General features: G+C 43.9%; 1 protein-coding gene across 1 annotated transcript; it reads left to right on the top strand.

Moving 5' to 3' along the window:
• Nucleotides 1–850: 850 nt before the first annotated feature.
• On the top strand, nucleotides 851–15,425 carry bricd5 (BRICHOS domain containing 5; the record flags this gene model as incomplete). Its single annotated transcript, XM_083634978.1, has 6 exons — nucleotides 851–922; nucleotides 3,275–3,406; nucleotides 3,911–4,060; nucleotides 4,720–4,827; nucleotides 7,668–7,818; nucleotides 15,331–15,425. The coding sequence occupies exons 1-6, from the start codon at nucleotides 869–871 to the stop codon at nucleotides 15,423–15,425; spliced, it is 690 nt and encodes a 229-aa protein (XP_083491104.1). The 5' UTR covers nucleotides 851–868.
• Nucleotides 15,426–20,755: the final 5,330 nt, after the last annotated feature.

The following is a 20,755-nucleotide window of genomic DNA, read 5'->3' as shown; positions in this document are numbered from 1 at the left end:
GTGTGTGTGTGTGTGTGTGTGTGTGTGTGTGTGTGTGTGTGTGTGTGTGTGTGTGTGTGTGTGTGTGTGTGCGTGCGTGCGTGCGTGCGTGCGTGCGTGTGTGTGTGTGTGTGTGTGTGTGGGCGCAGGAGTAGTGGAAATGGGTAGAAGGTTAGAGGAGCAGATGCCATCTGAAGCAGGGGAGGGACACAAAAGCTTGCAAATTGAACTTGGCAGGAGTGACAAAGTTCTGTGTGAAGGGGCGCCTGTTTGAGGAAGGAAGCTAAGAGACCATGGCCAGAGGGCAGGGTTGGGGAGTAACGCAATACATGTATTCAGAATACAGTATTTAAAGTACAAAATATGTGTAACTGTATTCCATTACAGGTACAGTTTAAATGGGTGGTATTCTGAATACAGTTACTTTCTTTAAAATTGAATACTTGAAGGGAATACTTTTATTTGTTTTCTTTTCTTTGCTCTAAAATTCTTATGAAGCACACAAGTTGTTAAATGAAAGGAGGGGTAAAGCAATGATGACTTGCTTCTCTGGTGGATTTCATTTGTCTTTAAACAGTCTTTAAATCAGTTGAAGGACAAAACAAAACATGCCACATTTGAGTTTACATACTTGCATAATTCAGTATTCTGTAGTGGAAAATACATTTTAAATGTAACCCTCCCAAAATTGGTGGAGTAGGAGGAGGAGGAGGAGTAGGAGGTGGGGGAGGGATGGAGACAGGTGGGAGGGAGGGAGACAGGTGGGGGGGAGGGAGACAGTTGGGTCCACAGAGACTGTGCAGAGGGTGTAGGTACCTCAGAAGCTCAGTCAGTGCTAGTGGTGACCACAGCTCCATGCGGCTGGAGAGGAGCGGTCACGGGACACAGGATGGTGAGGTGCTGGAAACATTCAGACAACCGTTTGGAGGAAGCTCAGTGCACGGTAAGATAGTGCTTCTAAAGTGCTGCACAGCTCTGCAGACAATTCACTAGAAAGTTGGAGATGGAAGATACATTTATTTGGTTGCAGGTCAGAGAGGCTGTCAAAAATTCACCAGACACTTGTTCTATTTTACAGCCAACTGGACTTGTATTATAGGATGCATCTCCAAATGATGGTTAGTTAGAGTGGTGGTTGTCAAAGTGGGGTCTGGGGACCCCCATGGGTCCTTGAGGGCGTTTCAGGGGCCCCCAGCAAAAAGGGTAATCATTTATTTTCACTAGAAGCAGGAAGTAGAAGTACTAGAAGTAACACAATGACAGAATGTGACTATTTTGGTCGTGGGTTTCACACATTTTACACTTTCTGTAATAAAACATCTAAAAGCAAACATCATGATTCGGGACCCTGGGACAAAATCGTATCAAATGGGGGTAGGTGGTCTAATTTGTGTCAGTTTAGGGGTTCTTGAAGTTTGAGAACCACTGCTCTAGAAAGTTGGAGCTGGAAGCTATTTACCACCCACTTTCTCTATTTGACTAGCCAAGATATGGGGTTCACGATTCAATACAACCATGATACGATGTAATAAAAGTTCAATGACAACAAAGTGTGACTGTGCAGAATTCTGTTGATTTCAGATCATCTTTCTAGCGGTGGTCTTGTTTTGTCTTGTCTTGTCTTGTCTTGTTTTGTCTTGTCTTGTCTTGTCTTGTCTTGTCTTGTTTTGTCTTGTCTTGTCTTGTCTTGTCTTGTCTTGTCTTGTTTTGTCTTGTTTTGTTTTGTCTTGTCTTGTTTTGTCTTGTTTTGTTTTGTCTTGTCTTGTCTTGTCTTGTCTTGTTTTGTCTTGTTTTGTTGTGTCTTGTCTTGTCTTGTCTTGTCTTGTCTTGTTTTGTCTTGTCTTGTCTTGTCTTGTCTTGTCTTGTCTTGTCTTGTTTTGTTTTGTCTTGTCTTGTCTTGTTTTGTCTTGTCTTGTCTTGTCTTGTCTTGTCTTGTCTTGTTTTGTCTTGTCTTGTCTTGTCTTGTCTTGTCTTGTTGTGTCTTGTCTTGTTGTGTCTTGTCTTGTCTTGTTTTGTCTTGTCTTGTCTTGTCTTGTCTTGTCTTGTCTTGTTGTGTCTTGTCTTGTCTTGTCTTGTTTTGTCTTGTCTTGTCTTGTCTTGTCTTGTCTTGTTGTGTCTTGTCTTGTCTTGTTTTGTCTTGTCTTGTCTTGTCTTGTCTTGTCTTGTCTTGTGTTGTGTTGTCTTGTCTTGTCTTGCTAGAATGTAAACAACTTCAAATGTCATTACAAAGTGCAAATTACATTTGGATGTAGAGCTTGTTTGTAGCTTGTCAAATTGTCTACTAGTACAGCAGAATTAAGTGGAGCTATCACGATTAATGTTTCTGCCCCACGATACGTATTGTAACATTTTTGTATTGCAATAGACTAGTGCAGTGCCCGTTCTCCTCCTGCCCCTTTCCTTCCCCCCATTCACACACCATGCTCTACCACCATGCTCTCCCACTTGTATTGCACGCAATTCGGCACTGCACTCCGACAGGTCCCCCTAAGCACACTCTCTGTTTGAAGTCGATCCAATGAACGGTTCTTGAGACGTGAAGGACATACAGACAGAGGGTTCTGCTTTTTTTAAGACTAGAGGAGGGCTCAACCCCTCCCATCACTAATATGTTATTGATTTTGATTTGAGCCTGATAACCGTTGACATACATCAGAATACACATAGAAAAGGTCTGTCTGAAGGCATTTATTTGTTTCTGACTCTGGGAAAGTGGTAAAAACTACTGGTAGTAAAAACTACTATATCTCTGAATTATCTCTCGAGCCAAATCACACACACACACACACACACACACACACACACACACACACACACACACACACACACACACACACACACACACACACACACACACACACACACACACACACACACACACACACACACACACACACACACACACTTCCATTCACTGAGCATCCCCTGTTTGGAGCCCCCCTGGGGAGGCCCGCACCCCACTTTGAAAACCCCGGGACTAGAAATATCGCGCGCTCATATCTAGCGCATCTGTAGCTTGAATGCTTTGCATGTTCATGCTCATCTGGCATACTGTATATGCAGTTGGGTAATTGTGAGCCGTGAACGCCATCATGCCCGCCAAACCCCTGCCTTATTATAGTAGTGAGATTAAATGTCGATATATCGACCCATCCCTACCAGACACACTTTGGCTGGTGGCTGGTGTTAATGTCCTATCCTGGTAGAGGACGTACACATACATACATACTACAATAAGATATTATATGATATGGTGGTAGTTTGAGTGCTGCTTGTTGTGTGATTGTGTGGTCAGGATGGCGTCCCGTCGGTGTGCAGGCGGTTCCCACACAGGGCCCTCTGGCTCAGCCTCTCGGCCTCTCTGCTCCTGGTCATCATCGCCCTGGGTCTGACAGGACATCTGGGGCTGCCGCCGCCCCGCTCACAGGTGAGATGAGATGCGCCTCATCCACGCCAAACATCCACTGATTGACACTGTCCACCACCCATCTGACATTCTGAATCTGGAGGGATGCACAATATTGGATTTTTTGCAGATATCCGATATGCTGATATTTTCTAACTCTTTTGGCCGATTGCCGATACCGATATAAATTATGTGCAAATTCTTATGCCTAGTCTTATGACCCAGTGGCAGAGGCAGACATGAATGCAATTCTTTTCAAAATACATTCACTGGGCAAAATGAGAAAACTACTTCAACTTAGGTTATGTAAAACAGGCCATATTTTCCTTCAAACAAAATTGTAAGATTCATCCTTCTTAAACAGGTTTGAACGCTGCTCTCCCTGCGTTAGTGATCATTTTATCGGCCTGTCGTATCAGCAGAAATCTTCGTTTCGGGCCGATGCCCATCGTGCATCCCTAGAGATCTGTATGGCATCGGGAAGCTTTCCACATAATGATCTGAAGTGCGTCCCCGCTGTTGTAGTCTTTTCAGATTGTCCGAATCACAGTGCCCGATCAGACCGGGACTCTGATCAACCAGTCTGCGGTTGTGGACGAGCAGAATGACCTGGTGACCTTCTCTGTGACCTCACCAGCCAATCACACATCCACCGTGCTCTTTGATATCAAACACGTGAGTACAGCTGTCAATGAGACAGCTAACCCTAACCCTAACCCATAATAGCTGAAAGAAACCAGCAGGTCTTAAAGGAACAGGCCAACATTTTGGAAGATTCACCTATTTGCCATCTTCCCAAATGATAGTAAGATGAGAAGATAGATGTCCTTCTCTTCTTTGTGTGTGTCGTAGAAACATAGCGAGCTACAATATCCGCCGCCCACCATCGTGTAGCACCTGGCTAGTGGCTACGGTGCAGATTTCAGCTAAAAACAGGGTGCAAATGACGTCTTTTCAAGTCAACTTGGCATCTCAGAGCTTGTGGAGACTTGGATTACGCCAGGTGAGCAGTATGGAAGCATTTCTCTCTCTCCCTCTCTTTCTATTTTCTGCAGTGGTAGGCTAGCAGGGGTAGGCTAGCCAGTACCAATGACTACCATTCATTGTGCTAAGCTAACTAGTGGGAGGGGGCGGTTTGCTGTTTTTCCACTAGACACATAGCCTCAACGCGAGACTCATCCGACTACTACACACACAGAGAAGAGAAGGACATCTATCTTCTCGTCTTATATCGGGAATATGGCAAATAGGTGAATCTCCCAAAATGTTGCTGTGTTCCTTTAACGTGGATTTTGGGAGAGAGAAATCTGAGTGTTGGCTTTCCTCTTTCACAGGGTTTGATATGTTACAAACCTGTGGATCAGGACAGCTGCTTCCTGCGTAAGATGGAGAAGTCAGACTATGAAAACGTGCAGTCCGTCCTCCGTGAGTCAGCACACAAGGTAAATAACACAACGACATTTCAACACGTGAGAACCAAGTGATGTTATACAATAGAGGATCTCCCTCGCTGCCTTCAGGATATTCGAGACTGCATCGCTTAACCACTAAATGCAATTGGGCAAATTAAGCAGAAGAAAGTTGGGGTTGCCCTTTTCGCTTTGCCAGGCTCCTCTAAACCCCACCTGTGTCACTAATGTGTGATCTGGCATTAGTGGTTTGTGAGTGTCACTCATAGCTTATCCCCAAAGCACTGTCTCCACTCAGCCATGTTTTGCATCTTATCCCCAAAGCACTGTCTCCACTCAGCCATGTTTTGCATCTTATCCCCAAAGCACTGTCTCCACTCAGCCATGTTTTGCATGACTTCTCCACTCCTCAAAGGAAGGGGGAGTAGCCAGAGATGGGGAGCAACTAAGTACAAATACTTTGTTACTGGACTTAAGTAGGATTTTCAGGTGAATGAATGAATGATTTTACTTGACATAATAATAAATACAATACACAGATGCATACAGTATTAAAATACACCAGGATAGCGCAAGAAAGTCCTGATTTCCATCGCGCTCCCAGGTATCTGTACTTTACTGAGTATTTATTTTTCTGACTACTTTTTACTTTTACTCCCTACATTTGAACAAAAATATCTGTACTTTCTACTCCTTATACATTTTCAAAACAGGCTAGTTACCTTAGTTTTACTGCATGGCAGACAAAAATGATGTCACGTTGTTTTGTCTGTCTCTCTCGTCTCGCTGCTCCCCAGCTTTCACGCATTATGTGCACCTTTTTAGTAGAAAAACCATATCACACAAATTATTAATCAAAGAATAGTCTTTATACATCTTAAAATATGTTTGGAGGGGACCTTTTAAGTTGAATAGTCTTCGAATTATATTAATATGATACAAGTTTCACTTAGCTTTGCACAGAAACAGCTGGTAAAAATACTTTTTTTTTTTTTTTAACTTTTATACCTTATTACATTTCATAGCCTATACCTTTTACTTTTACTTGAGTAAACAAGTTGAATCAGTACTTCTACTTTTACTATTTAAAAAAAAAATAATAGAAGTAACTGTACTTCTACTTAAGGAAAGAATGTGTGTACTTTTCCCATCTCTGGTAGTAGCAGTGAAGCAGACAGGACCTTGAAGGGTCCTATAGTCTCTCTCCCGCTCTCTCTCTCTCTCTCCTCCATGGCTGAATTCCTCAGCACATCCGATCCTCCCACCCCCCTCCCGCCTCCAAGCCCAGCATCTCTTCTTACAGGAGGCTACAGCAGCGAGCCTGGAGCCCTGGAGCTCGCACAATGGCCACTCTGTCTGGGGGCTTTTTAGCTTTTAAGGCTCCTCTGTTGGATTAAAGTACGGCCTGATCCGTTGAGTAGTCAGAGACGGGCCTGCACGCTCGATGGCAGATATCTGGACTGCATTGTGACAGGACACAAGCCAATCTCTGCCATCTCTATGTTTGTAGTCCGATGATTGACGTCCATACTCGTAAAGCTTGGCTTAAGTGCTTCTGAATGAAGCAGCCCTGGGGTGCGACTTGTGTGGGATCTACAATCTTAATTGTGATTTGACAATATGAGCAGTTGAATGGCGAGGGCCACGGGGTAAATCGAGACTGAGATTGTCATCTGTTTGTGCAATACCCCGTTTCCACACAACAAAAGCAACAGTTGAGAGTCTCAGAGTGTTTTTGTGACATGTGAGAGTCCTGTCTCTCATGGTGTCACATATCTCATAGACACAAGTCCTCAGTATTCAAACCTAGAGACTTGGAGAGGTAGGATAGGCGCGTATGGGTGCAGGGGAGATGTTTTGCCCGTCGGCACAATAGTCTTTTTGGGTCTTTTAGGGCAGAGGAAAACAGATTGTTACATGAGCCACTGAAGCATAACACAAGTTGAAGCGGTGTCCTATCAGAGCCCATCACCAGTGTAAGTGGACCAATTACACACAGCCTTTGTGCTAAATAGGAGTGCAAATAGGCGACCTTGTTGCCCTCGTAAGAAAAGACAGCAGCCTAATAGCAGCCTACGTTTTGACTCAATCGCAATCTCGGTTTCGTTTGGACTGCTGGACCTCTCGCTCATCTTCTCCATTACAGTTTGACTCCAATTTGCTGTCATTTTGTCTCGTCATTATGGCTGGAAATATGTGACTTCTCACACTGATTGAGTGACACCGTTTCTCAGGAGTTTCCATTCTTTCCCGCTGACTCGTCATCTGTGGATTTCTGTCAAGATGTCATGACGGACGCACTCCGTCTCTCCCCTCCTAGGGATGCTACTCTTTTCTAATGATAGATTTCAAGCACTTCAAGGGCAAATTATTTCTAAATTATTGGCTAATAATTCACAGAGATGTTCACATATACCAGTCTCCTAAGTCCTCTAATGCAAATGTATTTCCAGTCATGTTAATGACTCATTAACACTTAACTCATTCTCAGCCATTGGCGTCCATTACCGTTATTTAAGAGACAACGCTTCCCCGCCATTGCCGTAATGGAACATCAATAGGTGTTTTCACCATCATGTGAATCCGACCTGCGGTCCTTTGCCGCATGTCATCCCCTCTCTCTCTCCCCGCCTTTCCTGTCTGCCCACTGTCCTATATAAAAATATTTAAAAAATAAAGGCGAAATGCCCCAAAAATAATCTTAAAACAGAAAAAGAGTTCTGTCAGAGCTAAAATATAGTTTGAAATGTAAAAAAGAAGAAGAAAAAAGTTTGTTTACATTTGAAGGGCCCTAAAAAAGTTTCATAGTACACCTTTATATTCAAGCACTTTCCAGACCCGCGTGTACCCATGCCTCTCTCTGTCCTCAGCAGAGCCAGTTCCAGCTGTTTGGGAACCAGACCCAGAGGCAGACGGAGTTCCTGGGGGTTTTGGGAGCCAGTCCGGTGGATGTGTCCACGCTGGAGCAGCCTCTCCAGACTCTGTGTCGGGACAGCTCTATCCACTGGACCAGGAGGGCTGACGGTGAGAACAGACGCACTCTCTCAGCGGGGATCCACTGTAGTGAAGAGTGCTTTGATACAGCGCGTCTGGGTAGTGTGCAGGTAAAAGCACTCGCCTACCACCGCGGAGACCCGGGTTCAATTCCCGGCAGCGGTACTAGGCTTGGTCAGACGTGCCTACAGACACAATTGGCTGTGTCTGCGGTTGGGAAGCCGGTGGGGTATGAGTCCTGGTCTAGCGACGGGTCCTCTGGTTGGTCGGGGTGCCTGATTGGGGGGAGGGGAACTGGGGGCAATAGCGTGATCCTCCCAGGCGCTACATCCTGCCGGTGAAAATCCTCACTGTCAGGTGAAAAGAAGTGGCTGGCACATGTATCGGAGGAAGCATGTGCTAGTGACTAGTCTATGGCTTTATATATTTTCTCAGCAGATTGCCTGGTTTTAGCTTCTTCTTAGTGACACTTTAAAAGAGAGGACATGAAATGCAAAAAAATGCAAAGTGGCCAGTGTGTCTCATTGGTTAGGACGGGTACAGCACATATAACACTGTCATAAAGTGGACAGTGTGTCTCATTGGTTAGGGTACAGCACATATAACACTGTCATAAAGTGGACAGTGTGTCTCATTGGTTAGGGTACAGCACACATAACACTGTCATAAAGTGGCCAGTGTGTCTCATTGGTTAGGGTACAGCACATAACACTGTCATAAAGTGGACAGTGTGTCTCATTGGTTAGGGTACAGCACATATAACACTGTCATAAAGTGGACAGTGTGTCTCATTGGTTAGGGTACAGCACATATAACACTGTCATAAAGTGGACAGTGTGTCTCATTGGTTAGAACGGGTACAGCACATATAACACTGTCATAAAGTGGACAGTGTGTCTCATTGGTTAGAACGGGTACAGCACATATAACACTGTCATAAAGTGGACAGTGTGTCTCATTGGTTAGGGTACAGCACATATAACACTGTCATAAAGTGGACAGTGTGTCTCATTGGTTAGGGTACAGCACATAACACTGTCATAAAGTGGCCAGTGTGTCTCATTGGTTAGGGTACAGCACATAACACTGTCATAAAGTGGACAGTGTGTCTCATTGGTTAGGGTACAGCACATATAACACTGTCATAAAGTGGACAGTGTGTCTCATTGGTTAGGGTACAGCACATATAACACTGTCATAAAGTGGACAGTGTGTCTCATTGGTTAGGGTACAGCACATAACACTGTCATAAAGTGGACAGTGTGTCTCATTGGTTAGGGTACAGCACATATAACACTGTCATAAAGTGGACAGTGTGTCTCATTGGTTAGGGTACAGCACATAACACTGTCATAAAGTGGACAGTGTGTCTCATTGGTTAGGGTACAGCACATATAACACTGTCATAAAGTGGACAGTGTGTCTCATTGGTTAGGGTACAGCACATAACACTGTCATAAAGTGGCCAGTGTGTCTCATTGGTTAGGGTACAGCACATAACACTGTCATAAAGTGGACAGTGTGTCTCATTGGTTAGGGTACAGCACATATAACACTGTCATAAAGTGGACAGTGTGTCTCATTGGTTAGGGTACAGCACATATAACACTGTCATAAAGTGGACAGTGTGTCTCATTGGTTAGGGTACAGCACATATAACACTGTCATAAAGTGGACAGTGTGTCTCATTGGTTAGGGTACAGCACATATAACACTGTCATAAAGTGGACAGTGTGTCTCATTGGTTAGGGTACAGCACATATAACACTGTCATAAAGTGGACAGTGTGTCTCATTGGTTAGGGTACAGCACATAACACTGTCATAAAGTGGACAGTAGGGGTGTCACGATACACTCAGTTCACGATACGATACGTATCACGATACTGGGTTCACGATAACGATACGATACGATATGATTTTAACGATATTTTTTTAAACTTGAATAATGACAATATATGACTGGAAAAGTAGTATTTTATTTGAAATGCACAAATACAAAACATGCTGTTGTGGGAAATTGTTATTACAATAACAACTAGAAAAAACATGAGATTGGAGATAAGGCTTATCTTGAAATAGAATGAGTTACACCGTCACTTAGATTTACTTTGAACTAAAAGGTTTCTCAGCAGTATAAATTCTCATTATGCATCTTCAGTTTTTCTTCAAACTCAAACAACAAGACTTTTCTTAGTCTATTTTTTATGCATCTTCAGTTTTTCCTGTCAAGTAAACAGTTTTGCCAGAAACTCAATTGAATGGTTTCTCTCCTGTATAACTTCTCATGTGTCTCTTCAGAGACTTGTTCAACTGAACTACTTTCCACAGATTGAACTTCAACAAACAAAGACGTTTCTTTGTCTATTTTTGATTTTTTTTTTTTTTTTTTTTCACGATATGAGATTTCATCTCAACGATACATATCGTGACGTTTTACTATCGCGAAATTTCGTGGGACGATATATTGTGACACCCCTAGTGGACAGTGTGTCTCATTGGTTAGGGTACAGCACATATAACACTGTCATAAAGTAGACAGTGTGTCTCATTGGTTATGGTACAGCACATATAGCACTGTCATAAAGTGGACAGTGTGTCTCATTGCTTAGGGTACAGCACATATAACACTGTCATAAAGTAGACAGTGTGTCTCATTGGTTAGGGTACAGCACATAACACTGTCATAAAGTGGACAGTGTGTCTCATTGGTTAGGGTACAGCACATAACACTGTCATAAAGTGGACAGTGTGTCTCATTGGTTAGGGTACAGCACATAACACTGTCATAAAGTGGACAGTGTGTCTCATTGGTTAGGGTACAGCACATAACACTGTCATAAAGTGGACAGTGTGTCTCATTGGTTAGGGTACAGCACATAACACTGTCATAAAGTGGACAGTGTGTCTCATTGGTTAGGGTACAGCACATAACACTGTCATAAAGTGGACAGTGTGTCTCATTGGTTAGGGTACAGCTCTTTGGTGACTCTGACTCGAACACTGGGGACTTGAGATGCGACTTGAGATATAGTGACTTGAACACAGCCACAGACTGAGGGAGAGTGGCTGGCAGCTCTTTAAAGAAGCAACGTTAGGCAGGAACCTGATCTTAAACTATATGACTCAGTGACCTTTCCACTGCTGCAGTAAATGACAGGCTGAAACTCCCACCTTGTTGATATCACACCATGTACAGTATGTGTATATGGATATATTTCTGTAAATGTACATGTGGATACTTAAACTGTACTTATTTACATCTATTTTACTCCCTATTTTACTTACCCTAACCCTAACCCTTTTATTTAGCTTTTATTCATTGCCTTCTCTCTTGTACAGCAGTTTTGTACCTACGGTTTTGAAAGGTGCTATCCACCTTATTTTTGAATGCCCCGCTGTAAAATAGTTATGGATGCAAGGTCCGGTCTAGAATAGAACGTGACTGATTGTTGCAGCTGGCGCATTTCCTTGTTAAAACTCTAAACTAAACTAAAAAAAAAAAGTTGCTTGTCACAATAAATAACACTCGTTTGACGACTTATTTGAGGGAATCACTGCCGATCTTTCAGAAAAGACTAAAGACACACCTTTTCAGGCTCCATCTGGGCCCTTCTTGAAACTAACTTCTTTCTCTCTCTCTCTCTCTCTCTCTCATCCACTATTTCTGTTGCTCTTTGGACCACTCGGGATATTTATCGACAAGATTTTTGCCAAGCTGGACGTGATTTGCTCCGTTCACCTGCAGCTGTCGTTTACAGACGGGCTACAGTATGTTGTGTCTGTGTCAGCAACGTAACGGGGGGAGGGGGCTGGGAGGATTACACCGGAAGAAGCACCCATATTTCACGTAAGACATCATGGCAGCTAGAAATAAGGTGGATATAAATAAAGATTTACTTACGTTACCTGACATCAGATAGTCTCCATACTGCAGTAGCATCCATATCACAGACTGCTCTTAAGACTTGATGAGACGGCTGTATTGCATTTAAATTGCACATTTAACATTTAAATGCAGAAAATGTGAGTCCTGTCTGTGAGAGCAACATGTTTTGTGACTGACTGACTCAATTAAATACAATTCAATTCAAACATGTTTTACTTGTATGAAACACATTACCCTAGACTAGAGACTATCAAAGAATTGGAAATTAGCAGAACTCCATGTGCACTGGCTCAGATACCTACAAGTCAGGAACTATGTTCGATCCAAGGTTCGTGATTTTGTAGTTCTCCCAAATGAACATGCTTTTTTTGATGTGATGTTAATCCCCCCTCAATCCAGGAATCTTATCTCTAGATTTGTGTTTGATGACTGTATCAGGGCCCCCACTGAGAGGATTAGGGAGGCGGGGCAGGAGGAACTTGATGTTGACTTGTCTGAAATTATATGGGACAGGAGTCTGTCTATAGTCCAGCTCTGCTCAATTAACAGCAGACACCAACTGATCCAATTTAAGGTCACTCATCGTCTTCATTATTCCAAGTGCAGGTTGCACAATATCTTTCTGTCTCACCACTATGTGATAGGTGTCGGGTGTCAGAGGGCACACTATCCCATGCTTTTTGGTTTTGTCCTTCACTATTTGGATTCTGGGCCAAAATCTTTGATTGGTACTCTAAGGCCTATAAAATAACACTCGCCATCTTCGGCTGTTCAGCATCCTCTCTGCCCCTCCCTACGGCTGTACAACAGTCTCTGACGCAGGGGACGACTATCGCCAAGAGACTCATTCTGAAGGAGTGGAAGTCTTTTCAGCTGTGGCTGACGGACATGGTCTCAGTTATACATATGGAGAGACTCCGGTTTCTGAGGACCAATTCATTTGGTTTAGTTCACGATTATCTGGGACCCATTTCTGGCCTACTTGGATGAGGTTAAGAATGACATTTCACTTCGACAAAAAGCGTTTACAATAGGACGTGCTGCTCTTATCTCCATGCTCTTCAGGAGGAGAGTGAACATAACCAGGCTCTCTTCAGGAGGAGCGTGAACATAACCAGGCTCTCTTCAGGAGGAGTGTGAACATAACCAGGCTCTCTTCAGGAGGAGCGTGAACATAACCAGGCTCTCTTCAGGAGGAGCGTGAACATAACCAGGCTCTCTTCAGGAGAGTGTACATAACCAGGCTCTCTTCAGGAGGAGTGTGAACATAACCAGGCTCTCTTCAGGAGGAGCGTGAACATAACCAGGCTCTCTTCAGGAGGAGCGTGAACATAACCAGGCTCTCTTCAGGAGGAGCGTGAACATAACCAGGCTCTCTTTAGGAGGAGAGTGACCATAACCAGGCTCTCTTTAGGAGGAGAGTGACCATAACCAGGCTCTCTTCAGGAGGAGAGTGAACATAACCAGGCTCTCTTCAGGAGGAGAGTGAACATAACCAGGCTCTCTTCAGGAGGAGCGTGAACATAACCAGGCTCTCTTCAGGAGGAGCGTGAACATAACCAGGCTCTCTTCAGGAGGAGCGTGAACATAACCAGGCTCTCTTTAGGAGGAGAGTGACCATAACCAGGCTCTCTTCAGGAGGAGAGTGACCATAACCAGGCTCTCTTCAGGAGGAGAGTGAACATAACCAGGCTCTCTTCAGGAGGAGAGTGACCATAACCAGGCTCTCTTCAGGAGGAGAGTGAACATAACCAGGCTGTCTTCAGGAGGAGAGTGAACATAACCAGGCTCTCTTCAGGAGGAGAGTGACCATAACCAGGCTCTCTTCAGGAGGAGAGTGAACATAACCAGGCTGTCTTCAGGAGGAGCGTGAACATAACCAGGCTCTCTTCAGGAGAGTGAACATAACCAGGCTCTCTTCAGGAGGAGAGTGAACATAACCAGGCTCTCTTCAGGAGGAGCGTGAACATAACCAGGCTCTCTTCAGCAGGAGAGTGACCATAACCAGGCTCTCTTCAGGAGGAGAGTGACCATAACCAGGCTCTCTTCAGGAGAGTGAACATAACCAGGCTCTCTTCAGGAGGAGCGTGAACATAACCAGGCTCTCTTCAGGAGGAGCGTGAACATAACCAGGCTCTCTTCAGGAGGAGCGTGAACATAACCAGGCTCTCTTCAGGAGGAGTGTGAACATAACCAGGCTCTCTTCAGGAGGAGCGTGAACATAACCAGGCTCTCTTCAGGAGGAGCGTGAACATAACCAGGCTCTCTTCAGGAGAGTGTACATAACCAGGCTCTCTTCAGGAGGAGTGTGAACATAACCAGGCTCTCTTCAGGAGGAGCGTGAACATAACCAGGCTCTCTTCAGGAGGAGCGTGAACATAACCAGGCTCTCTTCAGGAGGAGCGTGAACATAACCAGGCTCTCTTTAGGAGGAGAGTGACCATAACCAGGCTCTCTTTAGGAGGAGAGTGACCATAACCAGGCTCTCTTCAGGAGGAGAGTGAACATAACCAGGCTCTCTTCAGGAGGAGAGTGAACATAACCAGGCTCTCTTCAGGAGGAGCGTGAACATAACCAGGCTCTCTTCAGGAGGAGCGTGAACATAACCAGGCTCTCTTCAGGAGGAGCGTGAACATAACCAGGCTCTCTTTAGGAGGAGAGTGACCATAACCAGGCTCTCTTCAGGAGGAGAGTGACCATAACCAGGCTCTCTTCAGGAGGAGAGTGAACATAACCAGGCTCTCTTCAGGAGGAGAGTGACCATAACCAAGCTCTCTTCAGCAGGAGAGTGACCATAACCAGGCTCTCTTCAGGAGGAGAGTGACCATAACCAGGCTCTCTTCAGGAGAGTGAACATAACCAGGCTCTCTTCAGGAGGAGCGTGAACATAACCAGGCTCTCTTCAGGAGGAGCGTGAACATAACCAGGCTCTCTTCAGGAGGAGAGTGACCATAACCAGGCTCTCTTCAGGAGGAGAGTGAACATAACCAGGCTCTCTTCAGGAGGAGAGTGAACATAACCAGGCTCTCTTCAGGAGGAGCGTGAACATAACCAGGCTCTCTTCAGGAGAGTGAACATAACCAGGCTCTCTTCAGGAGAGTGAACATAACCAGGCTCTCTTCAGGAGAGTGAACATAACCAGGCTCTCTTCAGGAGAGTGTACATAACCAGGCTCTCTTCAGGAGGAGATTGAACATAACCAGGCTCTCTTCAGGAGAGTGAACATAACCAGGCTCTCTTCAGGAGAGTGAACATAACCAGGCTCTCTTCAGGAGAGTGAACATAACCAGGCTCTCTTCAGGAGGAGATTGAACATAACCAGGCTCTCTTCAGGAGGAGATTGAACATAACCAGGCTCTCTTCAGGAGGAGATTGAACATAACCAGGCTCTCTTCAGGAGGAGCGTGAACATAACCAGACTCTCTTCAGGAGGAGCGTGAACATAACCAGGCTACGAAAGTCTGTTCTTTTGATTTATTTTGTTGCTGTTTTTTATTCCCCACATTAAACCAAGAGAATCCTTGCCATATTGGCTTAACTTCACAGAGTCCGTATCTTCTCAATGATTTTCTCAGGTTTTTGAATCAGTCATCATGGTCCAGTAATCTCCATCTCTCTCTCTCTCCCTCTCTCTCTCTTGCTCTCTCTCTCCAGGCCCGGGAAAACCGAGACTGGTCTACTTCTGCATTGACATCTGCTTTCCCAGCAACATCTGTGTGTCTGTGTGTTTCTACTACCTACCAGAGTGAGCAGCCATTCTTCTCCTCTCCTCCTGACCCTGCACCGGCCACGAGCAGGGAAACACAGCCGTCCTTCTCATCTCCCCGCTAAGCCAAGTGCACCAAGTGACCTAGTTCCAACGTAGGCATACGTTACAACTTAAACCTTACACCTACCCCTTACTAGGTGTAAAGTCCTCCGTAGAATAGCAGTTGGCATGGTTGCAACTTGGCACCATGGCGCTTTCGTTTTCTACAAGTGGCGGCACAAAAAGGCTCTCACCACAGATACACGTTAACAGATGAACCTAATGAACATTACTCAATAAAGTTATCATTTGGTTAATGTTAATGAAATATGAAAGCACTAATTTGCGGTGGGCAACATGTCCCAGCCTGACTGTTTTCATTCTGCTTAATTAAACAACGGTAATAAACACAGTGTCCACCGTGCTTTTCACTGATTGGCCACAGGAAGTGAAAACGGCATTTTCTGCGACGCTATTTTGGTTAGTGTGGACTTTACGGTCTACTAGTTAAGATGTAGCTACCTTACGTCTCTGTGGTGCAACTAAACAAAGACACACCTTTAGTGTCAAACTAACTAGTTTGTTAGTGTAGACTTTACACCCTAGAGAACACATGTTCAGCTGGAGGCTGTTGGGCTTAATTTCAGACCCCTATGACTAAAAATCTCCAAATGGCAGCCACGCGAATGTAAAAGAAAATCCATGCCATGGACTAACAGAGTACAAGAGCACACCTATCATATCATGAAATATTAATAATGAATATATATATATGTATATATAAAGCAGGTGCACTCAAACTTTTGACTTGTGTGACCGTGTGCAAAGCAAAGTGGTGGGAAACCATGTGAACTACAGTAAGCGTTAAGCCCAAAACGCGGTGAGTCATATGATGTGACGCTCCCGTGTGGCACTCAAAAACATTTCCCCAAGGTTGGCAGGTCTGAGTTCATCGTTGACTCCAAGTGGATGTTTGAGCCAAATTTGAAGAAATTCCCTCAAGGCGTTCCTGAGATATCGCGTTAACGTCCGTACGTTGTATGGACAACCCGAAAACATAATGCCTCCGGCCAGGGCTATTGCCGGCCTAAGAACACCTTCGTGGCCGGGGGGTCATAACAGAAGCCACCTTTGACTGTTTCCCTTGTGCCATTAAGCCGAACAAGCAACCAAGCCTTCCTTCCGAGAGAGAAGAAATGGAGACAGGCTGTCACACTTAATGCCAAAGCCCCGTCGTAATGCCAAAGCCCCGTCGTCACCCCCTGGATGTGTGACAGCCTCTCTATGGTGGCACACTTCACAGATTAGAAAAGAAAGATCCCATGTTTGTTGTTTTGTACGCGCCTCTTGTTGTATTTCCTGTAACACCCCATGTTGTATTTCCTGTAACACCCTCAGAGAGCAGTTATATCTAATGGTTTCTGTTGTGATGAAATGTTTTGAGCTGACAATAAAAATATTTTAAAAAACTATTTTGGGCAGTTTTGTTTTCAGCAGATTGACAGAGGGATGATACTGACAAAACTCAAAGCCAGAGAGGATTTGTATAAATTTCACGAGCCCTTTTCATGCGTCATGTAACTTAACTGAAGGAATCAGTTACGTTAACTGATTCCTTCAGTTAAGTTACATGACACACATCCCGAGGGGCTAACATTTCACTGCAGTCAAGAAGTCTTTACTGGAGTTATTTTCTGTGCAGTCCTCTATCGACAATCTGAACATTCAAAGAGTTCACCTTAAAACTTTTAACGTGGACTAGGAATAGAAATTCAATCATACATATATCACACAAGAGATACAACCCAGCAAACAAGATTCAAGATTCAAGTTTATTATTTGTCCCAGAAGGGCAATTTGTGTGCAGGCAGATATAAAAACATAGCGAATACATGTAAAACAAAAACATGGACAAGTGACAACAAACATACAAACATACACAAGACCGTGACATCACCTGACCATCTCATTTCTGTCGGTCGTCTACCCACAGGCTCTGTGTCCCCCGGCCCGGAGTTGCCTGTTACATGATCGTACATGATATAAAATATATAATGTTACCGGTCTCATCGTTGTTGGAATCATGACACTCGCTATTGTCAAACAGCGGCCGACATTGTGAGGTGTAAATTAGGGGTGGAGGGGGGGATTTTGTTGGCAATATAATGTATCGTATCGAATTCCAAGTATTGTGATATTTTATTATACAAAATGTCAAGTGCATGCAACATTTATGTTATGATAGGTTTTTATGACCGTGTTGGTCAGTCTGTCTGCCACTTTGCTGCAATAAAAATGATTGAAGTGAGATGAACAGACTGGAAACTTTATCTCATTAGATAGACAAAGTTTTGTCCTTTGGGGACATCATTTGCACTTGAAAAAAAGGTAATAAAACACAATATATCGCAATATCGCAATACTCAATATATCGCAATACTAGCATAGTGCAATATTGCAATACTATCATATTGTGACTTAAGTATCATGATAATATCATATTATTATTATTATTATTACAGTATAAAAGGGAGGAAGTCCCATGCTGCTTGCTGATAAAGAGTGAGACCTGTGGGAAGGAGTCTGGACTACTTTGTATGTATTGACTTATAGAGCAATATATTGATTGAGAATCTGATGACTGCTGTCATTTCTTTGAGTCAAAACAAAAGATTCAAATATTTCCATTACAGTCATAGTAGGATGTGTTTCTTTTCACCAGCAGTTTCATACAAACCAACACACAGACACAATGGCCACACTGACATCTAGTGGTGCAGATAGGAACTACAACTCCTAATTACAATGGTTTTATCTACAGTCCCATGATACAGCAGTGGTTATTTTCTTTCTTTTTTGGCTTCATACATACATGTACCCCTTTTCAAATCCAAGTACCCCCTTTACCCGACTACAACATGTTGCTTAGAAAATTGCAAGTGAAAACTATAGCATATGATGCATTGAATGAATGATACCTTTTGAAGCATGTAACCTTACAAAATAAGAAATGGAGTGAAAAGAGTTGTAATTAGTGCCTCCGGAGCAGATTTATTTTTAAAATTTCATTTATTTTCATGATTTATTCTTACGCTTTCATTGAATCTGTTATCACCTTCTATATTGCCTGCTGGTATGGCAGCCTCGACATCAAGAATACATGTAGGAACTCCCTAGGGAGAATTGTGAAAACGGCTTCAAAAATAGCCCGAATCCATTTTGGGAGCCTAGACCACATTTTCAACTTGCAGATGCTGAGAAAAGCAAGGGTTATCTGCTCAGACAATGCCCATCCGTTGAGCTCTGAATATGAGCTGCTTCCATCTGGCCTTCGTCTTTGTGCTCCCTTGGCTAAGAAAAATAGATATAGGAATTCCTTTGTGCCTGCTTCGATTCGAGCTTTAAATGCTACTTAAGAGAAATTATAATGTAACATCTATTTGATGTTTTTATTTATTTTATGTTCTCCTATACAATAGTTATATTGTAGCATTTATTTTCTGTAATATGTAGCGCTGTGTGGCTAAGTGTCCTTCTTAGACTGCCTTGCATTTGCACTTATCGGCCATGGCCTCTAATGCACTTTAAACTACACTGGCACTTTTGAACTGAACTGCTACTTTGTACTACGTTGTGGTCTATTGTGTCTCCATTTTTGTTTTTATGGTTTTTATGGTCTTTTTATGGTTTTTATGGTTTTACGGTCTATTTGTGTCTGCACTTTGTTTTCCTGTTTTTATCTTGAGTCTTGTGTGATTTTATGACAACCCAAAGTGCCCTTCTGGGACATATGAATAAACTTGAACTTGAACTTGTTGTGATATCCAACGGATCATTTCAATTAGTCTCAAGGAAGACAAAAGTAACATAAAGAAAGGATTAGGTGCATGTTTTAGATTTTAAATGGCCATTACTCAAACATCATTGCACCAATCTCCTCCAAACTTTGAGAGTGCGCTTAGCCTTAGGCCCTAAGGCTTTGGGAGTGCGCTTAGCCTTAGGCCCTAAGGCTTTGGGAGTGCGCTTAGCCTTAGGCCCTAAGGCTTTGGGAGTGCGCTTAGCCTTAGGCCCTAAGGCTAAGCGCACTCCCAAAGTTTGGAGGAGATTATTCGATTATTATTATTATTACTATGTTGCACTCAGTCAGGTCCCCCTAAGGCTTAGGGGGACCCGACTGAGTGCAACATAGTCATAGCGCCACCTACTGGCAACACAAAAAGAGGTTCATCTTGAGAACCGTTCATCCGATTGACTTCAAACTTGGGGAGTGTGCTGCCGGGGACCCAACGGACTGCTGTGCTCAATTTCGGACACACACATAGTCATAGCGCCACCTATTGGCAACACAAAATATGGTTTATCTCAAGAACCGTTCATCTGATCGACTTCAAACTTGGAGAGTGCCCTGCCGGGAACCTGACGGAGTGCGGTGCCCAATTTCGGATATGTGCATAGTCATAGCACCACCTACTGGCAACACAAGAAAATTGTTTATTTCGAGAATCGATGGGCCGATCAACTTCAAACTTGGCGGGTGCGCTGCTGGAGACCCAAGAAAGTGCTGTGTCGAATTTTGTGCAATTCGACCAATCAGAACACGGCTTTCACTATCCCGAGAACCATTTGTCTGATCTACTTCAAACTTGGGGGCTGCAGGGTGTGCTGCGGGCACCCAGTGCCATCTGCCAAATTTCGGCATGAGTTTGGTCACACCCCAAAAAAGTGTGCCCATGGCACATCATCTCCAGTCTCCACCTTAGAAATGAGCGCTAAAAAAAAATCAAGTAGGCTAATAGGCTACATGTAGATAAAAAGTTCCATAAACTCCCTATAGGAATATACTAATGCTAATAAAGAGCGCTAAAGTAACTATAAACTCCCAATAAAGTTACTAATAAGTAGGCTATACCATATAAGGTCACTGTAACTCCTTATGAGGCTTCTCTTCGGGACTGTTACACAGGCCCAGATGTAATTGCACCCCAAAGTAATTTTGGGGGCGGATCGCATCTATCAAGATAAATATTTCCTACAGTTATCTCCCTGCTCCACCTACTGCTTCTGCCGCCTCCTCTCCACTCCCCTCTGGAGATGGACAGAGTAGTTCGGGGTCTTCTTCTCCTGACTGATGAACAGCGAGCGTCGGCCGGCGGGCCCAGATGTGGATCTGGGCGTCTGTGTGGTAAGTCCTCTCTAAAATATCGCTAAATACCCGAGAGACAGCCGCTCTGAAATATGAGCCGCATCCGGCCGAGGCCGAGCAGAGAGCTGTATTTTGGGATGTTTGACACGGGCAGGCAGGCGGGACAAAGACACGTTAGCAGGCAGGCT

This window comes from Poromitra crassiceps (assembly GCF_964638095.1).
Source record: "Poromitra crassiceps genome assembly, chromosome: 4".
In the NCBI taxonomy this organism is placed as follows: domain Eukaryota; kingdom Metazoa; phylum Chordata; class Actinopteri; order Beryciformes; family Melamphaidae; genus Poromitra; species Poromitra crassiceps.
This window is presented reverse-complemented; position numbering and strand designations above follow the sequence as displayed.